The sequence below is a fragment of the Phoca vitulina genome, unplaced genomic scaffold (genome assembly GCF_004348235.1).
Source record: "Phoca vitulina isolate PV1807 unplaced genomic scaffold, GSC_HSeal_1.0 scaffold4, whole genome shotgun sequence".
In the NCBI taxonomy this organism is placed as follows: Eukaryota; Metazoa; Chordata; class Mammalia; order Carnivora; family Phocidae; genus Phoca; species Phoca vitulina.
In genome coordinates, this window is record NW_022589707.1 from 77,783,374 (window position 1) to 77,799,873 (window position 16,500).

The 16,500-nt window shown below is 39.0% G+C and overlaps 2 protein-coding genes across 2 annotated transcripts in view; one reads left to right on the top strand and one right to left on the bottom strand.

Annotated features, from left to right (window-relative positions):
- FBXL13 (F-box and leucine rich repeat protein 13) overlaps window positions 1–16,500 on the bottom strand; it is a 237,227-nt gene that overhangs the window by 94,723 nt on the left and 126,004 nt on the right. Inside the window, exons 11-12 of the mRNA XM_032401864.1 lie at window positions 15,116–15,216; window positions 5,008–5,137 (exon numbers count right to left, since the gene is read on the bottom strand). Coding sequence (XP_032257755.1) covers window positions 5,008–5,137; window positions 15,116–15,216 — 231 coding nt within the window. The remainder of the gene's footprint in view (window positions 1–5,007; window positions 5,138–15,115; window positions 15,217–16,500) is intronic.
- Window positions 4,987–16,500, top strand: part of LRRC17 (leucine rich repeat containing 17) — a 31,658-nt gene continuing 20,144 nt past the window's right edge. The window contains exon 1 of the mRNA XM_032402308.1: window positions 4,987–5,067. The gene's annotated coding sequence lies outside the window, so the exon portion shown is untranslated. The remainder of the gene's footprint in view (window positions 5,068–16,500) is intronic.

The window sequence follows — 16,500 nt, forward strand, 5'->3', positions numbered from 1 at the left end:
TGGACCATTTCCTTACACCACACACAAAAATAGACTCAAAATGGTTGAAAGACCTCAGTGTGAGACAGGAGTCCATCAAAATGCTAGAGGAGAACACAGGCAGCAACCTCTTCGACCTCAGCCGCAGTAACTTCTTCCTAGAAACATTGCCAAAGGCAAGGGAAGCAAGGGCAAAAATGAACTATTGGGACTTCATCAAGATAAAAAGCTTTTGCACAGCGGAAGAAACAGTCAACAAAACCAAAAGACAACCGACAGAATGGGAGAAGATATTTGCAAATGACACATCAGACAAAGGGCTAGTATCCAAAATCTATAAAGAACTTATCAAACTCAACACCCAAAGAACAAATGATCCAATCAAGAAATAGGCAAAAGACATGAACAGACATTTTTCCAAAGATGACATCCAAACGGCCAACAGACACATGAAAAAGTGCTTAACATCGCTGGGCATCAGGGAAATCCAAATCAAAACCTCAATGAGATACCACCTCACACCAGTCAGAATGGCTAAAATTAACAAGTCAGGAAACGACAGATGTTGGCGAGGATGCGGAGAAAGGGGAACCCTCCTACACTGTTGGTGGGAATGCATGCTGGTGCAGCCACTCTGGAAAACAGTATGGAGGTTCCTCAAAAAGTTGAAAATAGAGCTACCGTACGACCCAGCAATTGCACTACTGGGTATTTACCCCAAAGACACAAATGTAGTGATCCGAAGGGGTACGTGCAGCCCAATGTTTATAGCAGCAATATCCACAATAGCCAAACTATGGAAAAAGCCAAGATGTCCATCGACAGATGAATGGATAAAGAAGAAGTGGTATATATATACAATGGAATATTATGCAGACATCCAAAAAAACGAAATCTTGCCATTTGCGACGACATGGATGGAGCTGTAGGGTGTTATGCTAAGTGAAATAAGTCAATCAGAGAAAGACATGTATCATATGATCTCACTGATATGAGGAATTCTTAATCTCAGGAAACAAACTGAGGGTTGCTGGAGTGGTGGGGGTGGAAGGGATGGGGTGACTGGGTGATAGACATTGGGGAGGGTATGTGCTATGGTGAGCACTGTGAATTGTGTAAGACTGATGAATCAGAGACCTGTACCTCTGAAACAAATAATACAATATATGTTAAAAAAAAAAGAAGAAGAAGAAGATAGCAGGAGGGGAAGAATGAAGGGGGGAAATCGGAGGGGGAGAAGAACCATGAGAGACGATGGACTCTGAAAAACAAACAGGGTTCTAGAGGGGAGGGGGGTGGGGGGATGGGTTAGCCTGGTGATGGGTATTAAAGAGGGCACGTTCTGCGTGGAGCACTGGGTGTTATATGCAAACAATGAATCATGGAACACTACATCAAAAACTAATGATATAAAGTATGGTGATTAACATAAAATCATAAAATAAAATTTAAAACAAAGAAGAGAAAAAAAGTAAGTTATAAGAAAATATTTAATAAAATAGGGAGGTGTTAACTTTATGAAATGTTAAATGAAAGATAAGTGTACTGTATAATCCACTTTTGTTTAAAAGAAGTGTCTCTGTGCATAGAAAAAAGACCAGGAAGCCTTATCCTGAAACGTTAATAGTGTTTGTTATTTCTGAGTGGTGAATTCTCAGATAACTTAAATTTTTTGCTTATTTCTTGTATTTTTGTGTTTAACATGTAAAAAGGAAAAAAAAAAGCAGAGGTTTTAAAAAGTGAAAAAAGAAACTCAAAGTGATAAGTATATGGTTAGAGGTTTCAATGGATAACGAAAGAGCTCACTAGAGTGGCTGTATCCTCAGTCAGGGCTGAGCAGCAGAGGCTTTTTTGCGAAGAAACTGCCCAGAGGCATCACCTCAACCACATTAAAGATGATGACATGCAAGTACGTGTGCAAATGCTGGTATTCGTTAGGAAATCAGTCCTATTACTTAATGCACCTACACTCTTTATCCAATCCCAAAAGAATGCAGAGTATTTCTAAAACATGTGTAATCGATTTTCACTTTTCTTTGCAGTTCTCCGCCATGCATTTATTTTTTTTTTTCTAACAAGTGTTGTTAAAATACTTTCACAATATTGTATAAATACATCTTTCTTTTTTTGGCAGCCACGACTGCGTTAAAGTTTAGCCCTTGACATACTTTGCTTATGTTAATCCAGAGCTCCTAGAAGACAGGACGCTGTTTTACTCATCACCGTGCGCAGTATCAGCAGGCGCTCGGGTAACACCAGCGAAAGGCAGGTAGGTGTGAGCTTCTATTCTCAAGTCTTTTTGTTTTACTAGGACCTTTCTTCTTGGGCAGATACATTAACACATGACTTCATAGTGCAAAATTCCAAACTTATAAAAAGAAAATAGATTTTTAGTTTCCAAGCGGAGAACCAGAGAAATCTGTGAATCATCGATTTCCCTTCTTTGAAACCATTTTTGTACCGTCGTATCAATACATGTAGGCCTGGAAGAGTGAAACTGTCCTCACACCCAGAGCTGGGGAGGTAAAGGGAGCCTCCTCATAGAATTTAACAAATCCCTCAGAAGCAGTAACATGCAGTTTTACCAATTCTTTCTGCATCCAGAGCAGCCGCTATTTTCAAGATACTGTGGTTCATAACGAGCCCATTTCTTACTTCCGGGGGGGCCTAACGGGGCTTAGCTTGAAACGGCACAATTTCCAGTGACTAAAACAGTGTCTGACACCTGGAGTTAAATCTTTGTTGAATTATTAAATAAACAAATGGAAGTGGAAGACGGATGAACAAAAGAAATTTAACATTCTTTTGCATAGTGATGTGAAATACTAGCTTCACTGTGGTTTGAGACTTAAAAATTAAGGGACAATTCAGGAAAAGAAATCTATTCTTTATACACTCAGACCAAACTTAAATACCCACTGAAGACAGGCAGGCGATGCAGTTGAATGGTTAGGTGTCTGGGCATGTGTGGACCTTATGGAGTGGAGGAGAGGCCGGCGTGCTCCATTTCAGTGGGGTGAGGCCAACTCAGTCCCGGCCCTTTGTGGCCCAATGGCACTGCAGGCCCAATTTCGCTAGCTGGAAGTCTAGATTTCTTTATGAAGACTCCAAAAATTTCAAATGTTGGCTCAACATTTAAAAATAGATACATGATGTCCTTGTGTTTTGCGTGCATATCTGGCCAGAGGCACATAGATTTGAAACCTCTCATTTTGACTCTACTGTGTCTGAGAATATGTATCCTTAGGACATGTGTCTGTGTGTCTGTGTGTCTGTGTGTGAATTGTATGTTGTTGCTACAATCATTACCTTGTGGAAACTGAAAAGAGCAAAGAGGTAAGTTACACTCTGGGGGAGGGTTTTTAAGCACTGGGTGAGCTGGTGGAAAAATCCTGGAGGATGTATCTTTAAAGGGACGTGTCAAAAACATTGAGTTATTCCTGAACTTGCAAATATTTTTCTCTGTGATTAGGTCATTTGTGTTTGCTAACTGACACCCATAGCGAAAGGAAGCACCTGCCCTCCCCCACAGGGACTGGGAGATACCAGTACTATTTCCCTTAATGATTACATATCAAAGGATGGCTCCCAGGCCCTCGAGGAAGGCATTCCTGGGTTATAAAACCATCAAGAAGTTTTTAATGAGGTTTTTATCTATCTTAAAGAGAGCAAAGAAAGAATGTACAGTTGCAAGTTTTCTAAAATAAATGCTCCAAGGAAAGGGAGGTCAGGGGCTAGAGTTTAGTCAAGTTGGAGAGAATGTTAAGTCCATCTCAGTCATAGAGTGATGGTAGATGTTGATGTTTAGCAAGCTACACATCAGTAGATCAGAAATAAATGCAACTTCTGGATGTTTCAAGCCCAGCTTAGAGCCCTCCCCACCTTTCCCCTACATCCTCCCTACTGCCTAGTGTGCTAGGGAACCATGGTATGCCAATGACCGTGAGCAGCTAAGTTCTATCCATTTAAGGACTTGGAGGAGAAACCCATACTCTGCCTGTATTCCCTCCAGGGGACTCTACCTGCCCACATGTACCAATAGGTGCTTCTAAGGGCACCAGTACCACGTGCTTTCACTGGGTGTGCAACCTTGGGAGCCTTGGTCTCTTCATTTCTAAATGGGCGTAATCAATACACACTATACAGCATTTGGATGAGCAATGAAGCTGATCTGTGTGAAGCACTCAGCATGGTGCCGGGCATATAACACCAACTCAGCAAATGGTAACTATCAATGTTTCAGCCAGTTTCCATCTGTGCTATTATATTATTTTCACAGAAGGATGATCATACTATGATACTAATAGTAACAGAATACACAGAGAGGTGGAAGAAAAGAAGCTAAAAAAATCATGACTTAAATCTACCAAAATAGAGCAGAAGAAACTACCGACGAGGCAGCAACTATTTCCAAAGCGCCATGGCCTACCCTCCACAGCTACACCCCAGTTTCTACCCAACTTCCCTTCATCTTGTTCCCGCAGACTTAAGTATTTCCCCATGTAGATCTCAAACCCTCATGTTCTTTAGCCCCACGACACAATGCAATTCTAAAAATTACAATCTTTGTTGTATTTCCTCTGTTATATTTAGCACTTGTGGCATTTTACTCAATGCTATTTATTTTTTGAAAGCCCCTGGGGGAGCTCATTGACTTTTCAGGAAGTGCTTTGCAAATTCTCCCCCCAGAAGGTTTTTCCTTTGTTTGTATCTTGGTAGCAATTCTAGTTTTCAACATTTGGACTCTGGTATTATAATTGTGCTCAAAGTATCTACACAGAAGTGGTCTGTTTCATCATCCAATGAGCTCGGCCTGTGTGTGGATATGACACTCCAGTGGAAGGAAGCCAAGAGCCTATAGTAGCGATCCTGGGGAAAATTTAAGCAGCTGTGGCTATGTAATTCAAAACCTCTGAAAAGTGTGCTGCAGTGCGTGCACAGCATTAGTATAACATGAGGGCTGGATGTAGCCCGTCCCCCGGAGGACTTCCTCGCTTGCTGCAGGAAAGAGAAGACTGAAAGACAAACCTGGGTGCAGCCGGAAAGGTCCAAATAGATGAGCTTGTGGCATCCATTCCCTAAATTCAGGTACCGTAAACCTTTGTCTGTGAACTTTCTGCAATAAGCCAAACTAAGATTCTGTAAGTTCTGGAAGTACCTGAAAAGACAGGGGCGAGAGGAGAGAGGAAGGAAAGGGATTATATTTGAGTCGTTTTCCACATCTTTCTTAAGCCACTATGACAAAGAGAAGTAAAACTATCAATTACTCTTTTCTCTTTGCAGATCTTCAGCAGTTGAACGTAATTATTAATGCTCTACCTGTTATGTGAAGGAGCTTGGAGTAGTATATCAGATAATGCATCATTACATTTTAAATGAAAATATAGATTTGCCTAGATTTTTAAGAAGGCTGATTGAGGGAGAGCTCTGAGGGTGGGGGACGTTTGTGCATTCCTATTGTTTGGACATTAGTTTGTGTTTGAAACCAAAGTTAAAATATTTGCAGTATTGTTGCATTTAAGTTTTATCTTTGGAGCACCAAAACAATGTGCAAAACGTGTAGATGGACAAACCCTCTGTAAACATTTAAATGGTGATTAACTGTTGCATGACAGTGAGGATTTGGGGCAGAAAGGAGGCAAAGTTAAACATAACAAGCTCCCAAAATGGACATGATAAGCAAATGGTTTGAAAAAAAGTTTGAATATGCATGCTTTTGTGTTTCATTATTATAGTTAAAGAAAGACTAATTGATATAGAGAGCTTAAAAATGGGTTAAAAAGAACAGTCTGCAAATGAGTTGAGCAACACATGAAGGGAATAAAAATGACATCGGAGGCTATCAATCTCACTGGAGTTCAAACAGATTAAATATGGCATTACCACCGTGACCAAAATGATTGCTTCCAGAAGAAAAGGGAGGTAATTAAGATGAGCCTGTACTACCGTGCAAGGGCTTACAGTTTGAGGACATTCTGTGGACAAGTTTCCAAGCCTTCCTAAGCCTGGCATTTTTTTTTAAAAGTGCAATAACTCCCACTATTGCTCACTCTTGTAATGGAATTAACAACATGCTGTTGGGTTGTGATCTGCAACAGTTTAACAGCACATTGGAAAGCAAAAAGAACGAAAAGTGGGAAGAAGATGCCTTTCTGTCCCTCAAAAGCCCACAAATGACTAGTAAAATTTACTTTCATGCAAATGGGAAATAAGATATGCAAACATGGACAGTTAATCAGATTTATTCCTAAAATTTGAAAAGCACATCTATATGATATATAATGATTCCCATTCCATAGTGACTGATTCGATGCAGACCACACATTCCCCTCCAGCAATGTCCATGAGATTCAACAGAACAAAGAGGGACGCCATCTGGATTCCCCAGTGGCTGTGGGCAGGGCCGTGGAGCAGAAAGCAGCACTAACATCCCAAGGACACGTCCCCTTTCCTGGGGCCCTTGAGTTAACCAAGGGCTATGCCAAAGTTTTGGAAACGCTTTCTCTTCCTCTCCTTCCTCTCCCTGGAGTGTATCCCTGTGATTCAACGGAGCAAAGTACGGTTTTCTTGGGGTGTGTGTGGGAGGTTGTCACTTCTAACAACCCTTTAGCTCTCTAATTTGGAGAAAGGAATAGTAAGGCAGACAGCACAACACAATGGAAAATACACAAGGTTTTGGAATCTGACCAAATTGGATTCAGATTTCAGCCCTGACACTTACTGCAACTTCCCGAACCTCTCACAGATTGTTTCTGCGTCTGTTAAGTGGAGATTATAATATTATCTCTCTCTCTTTTTTTTTTAACCCTGACCAACTGTGTCCAGCTTTCCTGAATCTTAGTTTTCTCATCTGTAACATGGATGTAATTCTATGCACTCTTTCCTCTCAGAGGTATGACAATTACATGAGAACATAGATGTAACAGTATTTTATTAAGGATGATTTTTGATGATTAAAATCAGCAAGTAGAAGCTTTAAAATATATATTCTTGCTACTACTATTCCATATAATGGCATATTAGTTGTTCTTATGAAGTTTGTACTATCTTCTTCCATGGAATGGAATGGATGCTTATCTGACAAAAGTGGCGTATACAACTGATACCAAGACTTTGGGAGACCTCACGTTACATCTACACCCTCATTTTGATCAAGGTTTAATGCCCTTTTTAATCTGTTTTAACTCCAATGAGACTGATAGCCTCTGATGTAGTTTTTATTCCCCTCATGTGTTGCCCGCTCATTTGCAGACTGTTCTTAACCCATTTTTAACCTCTATATCAGTCTGTCTTTGATTATAATAATGTAGCTGTCACTTATAAAATCATGCATGTTCAAATATATTCAAACTAGCCCAAGCCTATTGTTTGATTTTTTTTTAAGTCCTTGTGATCAGTTAACAAATACTCAAAGTAGAGGGGCACCTGGGTGGTTCAGTCGGTTAAGCCTCTGACTCCTGATTTCGACTCAGGTCATGATCTCAGGGTCCTGGGATCGAACCCCACATTGGGCTCTGCGCTCAGTGCGGAGTCAGCTTGCCCCTCTCCCTCCCTCTGCTTGTTCTCTCTCTTTCTCTCAAATAAATAAAGAAAATCTTAAAAACAAAACAAAAAAAACCCCAAATACTTAAAGTAGGAATTGAATGGGGAGTTCTTAACTTTTTTGTGTGTAACATACCTCTAGATCTATGGACCCTTTGTCAGCATAATGTTTTTAATGTGTAAAATAATACTTAAAATTACCAAATACTTAAAATTACAAAAGCAGCTAATTATATTGAAAGATATCATTATCAAAATTTTTAAAAAACCAAATGAGTGGAATAATAATATATGTGCTTCTTTATTAGCATATTAAATAACAAGATCTAGTGGCAGGGCTAATAACTACCGATGATTTTGAAGTAGTGATGAGTGTCAATAATGATACTTTGAGATACTTGTAACAACTATAATAAGAAAATGTTTGAGACTTATATGGTCGAGGAGTCCCAGGAACTGCTAATACTACTGTGATTTTTTTTTTTTTACCTACATTTCAGTTAGAGCTTAGTGAAAATAGAGATTATTTTTCTCCCATCAAAATTCATGGAACCTCTGAAGTCCATCCCTGGGCTCCTTGGGGGATCCACTGAGCCCAGGTTAAGAACCTCAGGTTTGGCACAAGAAGTTGTTCACTGGACGAAATGACTCCCAGATTGAAAGTCCCTGATGGCAGTCTTCAAAGTGGAACCTCATGGGAACCATCAATTTGAAAACCCAGCACAGGAGGAATCCTAAGTGGCCCTGTAGACCTTTCTAGGGATTTACAGGGCCGCAGACTTAAAGCTGTTGGGGATGGGAAAATAATCAGTTGACAGTGAAATCACTTGGCAAATTTTATGCAATACTGCAACTTTTTGTTCTGAATTTTGGCAAAGAAATAAGTCCCTTACGTGAGTAAGATCTGGTTCATCATTTTCTCAAGCCAGAGACGACTTGGTATTTCTAATTCTACTTTGAGGCAGTGTTTGCAGCCTGTGTTTATCTTTTCCTCATTATTTGATAACTAAGTGTTTCTAATGGGGGGAGGGGTTCCCTTTGTGACTTATTTTTCTACTGCTATTATAATCTTTAAGAGTCACAGTTCTTATAGAAACTACAGAGATCACTTTTTTTCTTTTGGCTTTTTTCCATTAACGAATTGAAACCTTCTGTGTTAGATCGCCAATACCTGAGGGAATTACTATTGGAAGGAATGTAGAGGTATGTATTTAAACAAAAATTTCTCTGAAAAATCACCAAGACAAGGCCTTAAGTTTCTTTTAAGGTAAGTGTTGGGCTCTTTAGTTTCACAGAGGCAGTTTTGCATAATAGAATTTCTGCTGAAATCCAAATGCAGTGTTTTGACCTCTTATTCATAGGGAAGACCTTGAGGATGTCCCAGCAAGGCAACAGCTTACTCTGTCTGCCCCATTCTGATGGTTACTGGTAAGACTATATAACATGAGAGCACCTATAAATAAGAAGTTTCCGAGCCAATTGAAGAATATATATGAAAAATAATTAAACACCATGCCACTGTAACGTATGATGCTCCATTAAGGAGCTTTATTTGCCAAGTGATTTCACTGTCAACTGATTATTTTCCCATCCCCAACAGCTTTAAGTCTGCGGCCCTGTAAATCCCTAGAAAGGTCTACAGGGCCACTTAGGATTCCTCCTGTGCTGGGTTTTCAAACTGATGGTTCCCATGAGGTTCCACTTTGAAGACGGCCATCTAGGGACTTTCAATCTGGGAGTCATTTCGTCCAGTGAACAACTTCTTGTGCCAAACCTGAGGTTCTCCTGCATGCCCAGAGTGTCTCCCACACAATAATTGATCAATACATGGTGAATAAGTGAATGAATGTTGCTGTTAGGTTTCAGAGAAAGAAGAAATCATTGTAGAATTCTGGTAGATGGTATGACTTGAGGTGTAAAGGCTATGGCTTAGCAGAGAGGAGGAGAGAGGCATTCCAGCTGTAAAGAATGAGAAGCATGCAGCAATCTGGTGACCAGAGTTAAGGGCCTCCCTTGGGAAACCTGGGCAGATAGGTTTGATCAGATAATGTTAAGGACTGTCAGGGAAGAGTCTAGACCCTAAGCTTGTCAAAGACATGACAAGACTTTTTCCAGGGTGATACTTCTGACAGCATAAGGCAGAACAGATTGAAGGGAAGAGAGACCAAGGGTGAACCATCAGGATGCTATGGCAAATGAAGTGCTGAGAGTGCCACCTAGGTTGTGGAATGAATGGAAAGGGTTTGATTCAGGAAATATTTAAAAGCAAACATGTCCTGGAATGGGCATGAGCCAGGAGCAGCCCTCATTTTCAACTTTAGACAATTGAGCAAGTCCCTAAAGAAATGAGGAAAAATATTCAGATAAAAAGCTGGCAATTCAACGTTGTCGAGAAGGGCAAAGAAATTATATTTTTCTTCTGGCAAATGGTTTCTTTGGAAAGAAAGGCTAAAGGCACTGGAGAGAGAATGACAACAGCACAAACAACATTTCTCCGGTTATTTATAGTTTAAAGAACACGTTTGCATACCCATGCATATTTGAAACAGTGGAAAACAGAGCAAAAATAGAGAGTCATTATGAAATATATTTTTATCATAGATAAGAAAGTCGGTGTACATTTTTTTCATATGATAAAAATCGTCAATATCAAGTGCATTTACCCTGGATGTTCTCTCAATAGCAAGAACTAGAGTTAAAGTCAAGACAAAATTCTCATTTTGGGTCCTATTTTTCTCTCTGTTGCCCATTAAAGGTACAGCTTCGTTTGTACAATAAATGTCCCTAAAAACTATGCATGGTTGTAGTATTATTTTAAATTTCCTAGGAGAAAAGATGATCTAAAAGTATGCTATCCCAAATCATTACTTTGTAAGTTCAGATTTTCACATGGGGATTTAATGGATTTTGTAATATATTCTCTCTCTTTCTACACACACACAAGCATATATGTTCTCTCTCTCTCTCTCTCTATATATATATATATACACACACACACATTCATACATGCACATATATTCATACACATACATATCTCAATATGGAATGCCTAAAGAAAAGTACTGAGTGATATTCTATATTGGAGGACTAGAGAACTTTCTAGAACTCCTGAGAGGGTCGGGGCCCTCCACGGTGGTGTCACTGGAGCTGGCTTACACCAGCCCATGAGAGCCAACTATTAGCATTTCTTCCCAACTCCACATTCGATACATCATGTTGGTAGCTTGAAATTGATCATGGTGGTAGTTTTCACACCACAGAAATCAGAACATCCCCTTAGCCTCTACCCAAACTAGTTATTAAACATTTACTGCAACACAGCTATCCTTGGAACACACTTTGAGAACTACTGATATAGAGAACGTAGTATGCTGAGGAAATATATACAGAGATAAAAATGACAAGAGAGATGACAGCTTTGAAAGACAGCAATAAAAATTCAACCTATAAATAAAAGAAGATTCTTTTTTTTTTTTTTAAGATTTTATTTATTTATTTGACAGAGAGACAGCCAGAGAGGGAACACAAGCAGCAGGAGTAGGAGAGGGAGAAGCAGGCTTCCCCGCGGAGCAGGGAGCCCGATGTGGGGCTCGATCCCAGGGTCCTGGGATCACGACCTGAGCCGAAGGCAGACGCTTAACGACTGAGCCACCCAGGTGCCCCTAAAAGAAGATTCTTAAGATAAAACCTGAACAAATAGAATAAAGGCATTAAAAAAGAAAAATAGCTTCCTTGGCTGAGAAAAGATCTAAGTTTTAATGTTCGAAGGTTTACTATGTTCCAGGAAAAGTTAATTGAAAGAATACAATTAAGTTTGGAAAATGTTTTTAATTTCTCAGGAAAAAGGAAATTCTTGCAAGCATATTGGCAGAAAAAATAAGTTACCAACAAAGGAACAAAAAAATCAAGCTGGCTTTACACTTCTCTTTAACATGAAATATCAAAGATTATGGGGCAGTATTTGTAGGATTTTAAGAGTAAAGTAAGGGACATAATCCGAGAACCATATGCCAAGAGGAGATGTTCACCCTCCAAGACAAAAGAAAGTAATTTTCAGAAAGCAATGGCCATTTATTCTTCGGATAAAGAATTTTTAAAACTATATTTCCAGTCATCATGGGATGAATAAAAATGAGAAAGAATAAGGAAATTGTGGAACAAATGGACCATCAATGAATGACAAAACTAGAGTTAGGACTACATAATTATAGATATCATCACAAACATGAAAGTCAATATTAAAAGGAAAGTTAAATGATTAATAAAACTCATGATTTATATGTGTTTATGTACAAAGGGTAGAAGTAGAGAAGCAACAAGTTCAGGGGAGAATGAAAGTGTATTAGATCTCTGGTCTAACACGGGGAGAGGGGCCAAAGTCATGGTTCCATCACGACTTTGATAACTGGAGAAATACATATTAAAAGGATGTTTTTAAAAAAACCATACAGGGGCGCCTGGGTGGCTCGGTCGGTTAAGCGTCTGCCTTCAGCTCAGGTCATGATCCCTGGGTCCTGGGATCGAGCCCCAAGTCAGTCTGCCCCCTTCCCTCTGCACCCCGCCCCCCGCTCATTCTCTCTCTCTCTCCAAGAAATAAATAAAATCTTAAAAAAAAAAAAATACAAATAGCCATTGGTTAGAATACAGAACAGAATGTGCACATACCTCTGAAATACCTTGAGACAATAACAATCAACAACATAGTGTATATAGCAGAAGGTGAAAACAGTGAGTACAGTACAGTAACAGAAAAATCAAAAACATAAAGCAAGATGATAAAAATAAGACCATATACTCCATTTTGAAAGGAAATATTAATCTTCTAAACTATCCTCTTAAAAAGGCAGAATTAAAAATTTTAAGATAGAAGTTAGCTATGTGCTTCATATAAAAGGCAAATCTAAAATACACCAACATAAAGATTAAAAATGCAAGGATACAGGGGCACCTGGGTGGCTCAGTCAGTTAAGTGGCCAACTCATGATTTCAACTCAGATCATGATCTCAGGGTCGTGGGATCCCACTCAGCACAGAGTCTTCTTGAGATCCTCTCTCTCCCTCTGCCTCTCCCCCCGCTCACATGCTCTCTCTCTCTAAATAAATACATAAAATCTTTTAAAAAATAAAAATACAGGGACACATAAAATTATTCCACAAGATCACAAGCAAAAGGAAACAAAGGTGACTATATTAATAGCAGATAAAGAGTTTGAGGCAAAGAAACATCAACCACGATAAAGAATATAATCTTATGTGAATAAATGCTATAATCTATAATGAAACATACTACTTATTAATCTTTATATGTAAAATAAAAATATCAAAATAAACTAAAGAAGCTTGATTATAAAAGGCAACCAATATCACTATTATACTATGAAATATCAAGAATTTATATACATATATACACATACACGTAGAAATTTTTTTCTCTAAAAGAAACTCTCTTGTTTTAAACATTCATGGATGATTTACTAGAATTAATTATATACACTAGTCCACCACAAAATCTCAATAAATTCCAAAAGGTAGAAATAATTCAGTCCACATTTCTTGACCACAGTGTACAAAATTAGAAATTAAAACCAGAAGTTTAATCAAAGAAACTTCAACTACTTGGAATCAAAAATTCTCTTCTAAATAATTATTGGGTCAACGAGAAAATCAAATATACAACAGTTTGTTTAGAAAATGAGAACAAGGTGCCTGGGTGGCTCAGTTGGTTAAGCGACTGCCTTCGGCTCAGGTCATGATCCCGGAGTCCCGGGATCGAGTCCCACATCGGGCTCCCTGCTCGGCAGGGAGTCTGCTTCTCCCTCTAACCCTACCCCCTCTTGTGCTCTCTCTCTCTCTCTCTCTCAAATAAATAAATAAAATCTTTAAAAAAAAAAAAAGAAAATGAGAACAATACTTATCAAATCTTAGAAACTTTGCCTAAATTCTTATTTAGAGGTCATTTCATATTAAATCTTACAAATGAAAGAAATCAACTAAATCTTACAAATTAAAACCTTAAAAGATATTTGTACTGTACCCAAGTCCAAAAATGACCATTTAGAAAATATAATGAGAAATTAAAATCAGAAAGGATAGCATTCATAGTGACAATTGAAGAGATACCACAAAGATTAGCCATATGCATAAAACAAAATTTTGAGACATTTAATAAAACATTTGAAAAAAAATTTAGAATTAGACTATGTCCCTGATAAGGAGACTAAAATTATAAAAATATAAATTAGTTCTTAAATTATTTTATCTTTAATTATTGGCGTACTGGTAAATATCTAAGAACTGGCACTTTAAAAACATATATGCATATAAATGTGTATATGTTTACTATAAATTTGTACAGCTTACTATTTTACATTTACTATCTTAGAGGTAGGAAATATGTATAACACACAACTTATAAATAATAATAAAATACACAATATTCTTTATTGTAAAGTCGATATAGTCAATAGATTCTCACACAATGCTCTCATGGACTTTTGCCAAACTTATAAATGCAGCTAGTAATTTTGTCTTCTTTGTGTTCAAAGGAAAAATAAAATTCTGTGACTTTGATGTATTTCTTGTTTTCACCAAAAAATAAAAACAAAGTTCAAAAATATTGAGGAATGGGTATAGTTTCAATCTGAATATTTTCATTTACATTCATGAGTAAGACAAAAGTGAAACAACAGAGATGTATTTGCAGACTTCACTCGTCCATCAGTGACATGAGTGACTTCTTTGCTGAATCAGGTAATAGTTTCCAAGTCCTGAAAGAATATTTCCTCAATCTTTTATGGTATTTGCAATGTTGCAGCTATAAACATGATGCACTTTAAAAAAAAAAAGATTTTATTTATCTGAGAGGAGAGAGAGCATGAGTGGAGGGAGGGGCAGAGGGAGAAGGAGATGCAGACTCCCCACTGAGTAGGGAGACCCAGGGATGCAGGCTTGATCCCAGGACTCTGGGATCATGACGTGAGCTGAAGGCAGAATTTGAATATTCTGTCAACGTTTGGTGATGCCTTGTATTCTTCTGTCCCTTCTCTTCCAAAGAAGCACTAGCTGAGGAAGAGCAACATTTGTGTTCAGGTTTGTCAAGAGTCCATAGATCAAAAAACAACAAGTACCAGGTTTCCTGGAGGTGATGGAGGTACCAGCAGGTGACCAGAGCATGGCAAGAGGGCATGTGGCCTGCAGTGCTCAAGGTCCAAGGAGGGAAGACACTGGTGTTCCATTGTTGAGAAGTCCAGACATGGGACTAGAATTTAGGAGCCAGGCTCCATTGCCCAGGAAGGGGGACCAGAAAGAGGCAGAGCCTAACTCAAGCTGCTGGGCACTTTGCTCCAAGAGTGACACAAAAACGCTGGCCAAGCAGAGGACCCGTTATTTAAGTTGGACGCTCCCACCCCCCCACATCCCCCCGGGGAGGGAGAGAATAGGCACCAGCTTGGGGATGTGAAAGCAGCAGTGCAGTTACCACCATCGTGGTGCCACACTGGGGGAGGGGGTGTTGGCAGAAGGGGAATGCTGGAGCGAGCCAGAGCCTCGAGGGGCAGAACTCTTTCCAGGGTAATACAGATACCACAAGCCTTACCTGGGCAGGATTCGCATCGTCCTATTGGTGATGGTGGTGTTGGATAGATTGAGGTACAGGACTCCAGGACAGCCCTCGGAGATGTATCTCATTGATTCATCCTGCATGAAAACAGAGGGGAGAATTAGCAAAGTCTAGCAGGTTTTGTGATTTCCCCATTATCTCTCTCTGAAAAAGTATATGCAAGCCTTGGTCTCTTCATATTCTTGGTTATTAGTTGTAAATCAAATTAAACAGAAGGTGATGGTTTTGTTTGAAGCTTCACTACTCTCTCCCCTGCCCTTTCTTTGGAAATAAAATCCCATTCCATCACAGTGACACTTTGTTAAAATTTGAACCCTTGCAAGTTCAACGCTGACAGGAAATTTGAGCTCAAGTGTCAAAGTGTCAACCACTCCTGACTCTTCAGATGCATGAAAGTGATTAAAACCTGATCTCTTTTTAAACTTGCTAAAATCATTCTGAAAGACAGGAAGAGTAAAAGTGAGTCCATATTTACACATATATATTTATGGAAGTGTGTGTGTGTGTGTAATTAAGTTTCTGTGGTCCTATAGTGAATATATTAAAACAGCTAAACAGAGTCTCACCAAATTTACTTGAAATGGTCTGAAGCAAAAGAAAAAAAAAAGGTACATACATTTTGAACATGAAGTTCAGTGTTGAGGGTGTTGTGGGTGAATCTCCAAGATTCAAGCAGCCCTCCCCCAGAGCTGACACTGAGGTACAAGAAAACAGAGCGACTGTGACATGAGAGAGACAGGAAAACAAATAGTCATTTCAAGCCTGAGCCCTAAACTGACATTTACAAGACCAAATGAATTGCAAGCTTTGATTGTGGTGGAGCTGCTTCTTATATGGGTAACTGCTTGTAAAATGCTCTAGTATGAGTAAGTAGCAGCAGGTTTTTATTTATTTAATGGTGGTGGATGAGTCTCCCCAGGAACACCGACAAGGTCAGCTAGTTTTAAATATTTGTGGCACATCGGTCCTAGAAAGAATAGGCCATTGCTGGAAGAAGTAAATTGTCCCTTGCCTAGGGAATATGGTTTGGGAAAGAATTCTGCATGTTCAATATGGCCACCTCCAACACCACTAAGGATGGCAAAGGTTTATTTTCAGTAGGATCATTAATGTTTAGCATTCTATTCCTAGCTATTTCTCGGAGTCATGGATAATACAATAACAAATTCCTGCAGTTCTGCTATAGGAAATGCTCTCTGTGCTGACGCTGCATGAGTGCAAGTGCAGGGATTCAATAAGCACTGTATTCTTGCCACTGCATTCAAGCTGCCAGCAATTTTTCTACATATTCCACCACTAAAATGCAAGATTTAGTATACGTGGATAGAGTGTAAAAAAAAAAAAAAAAAAAAAAAAAAAAA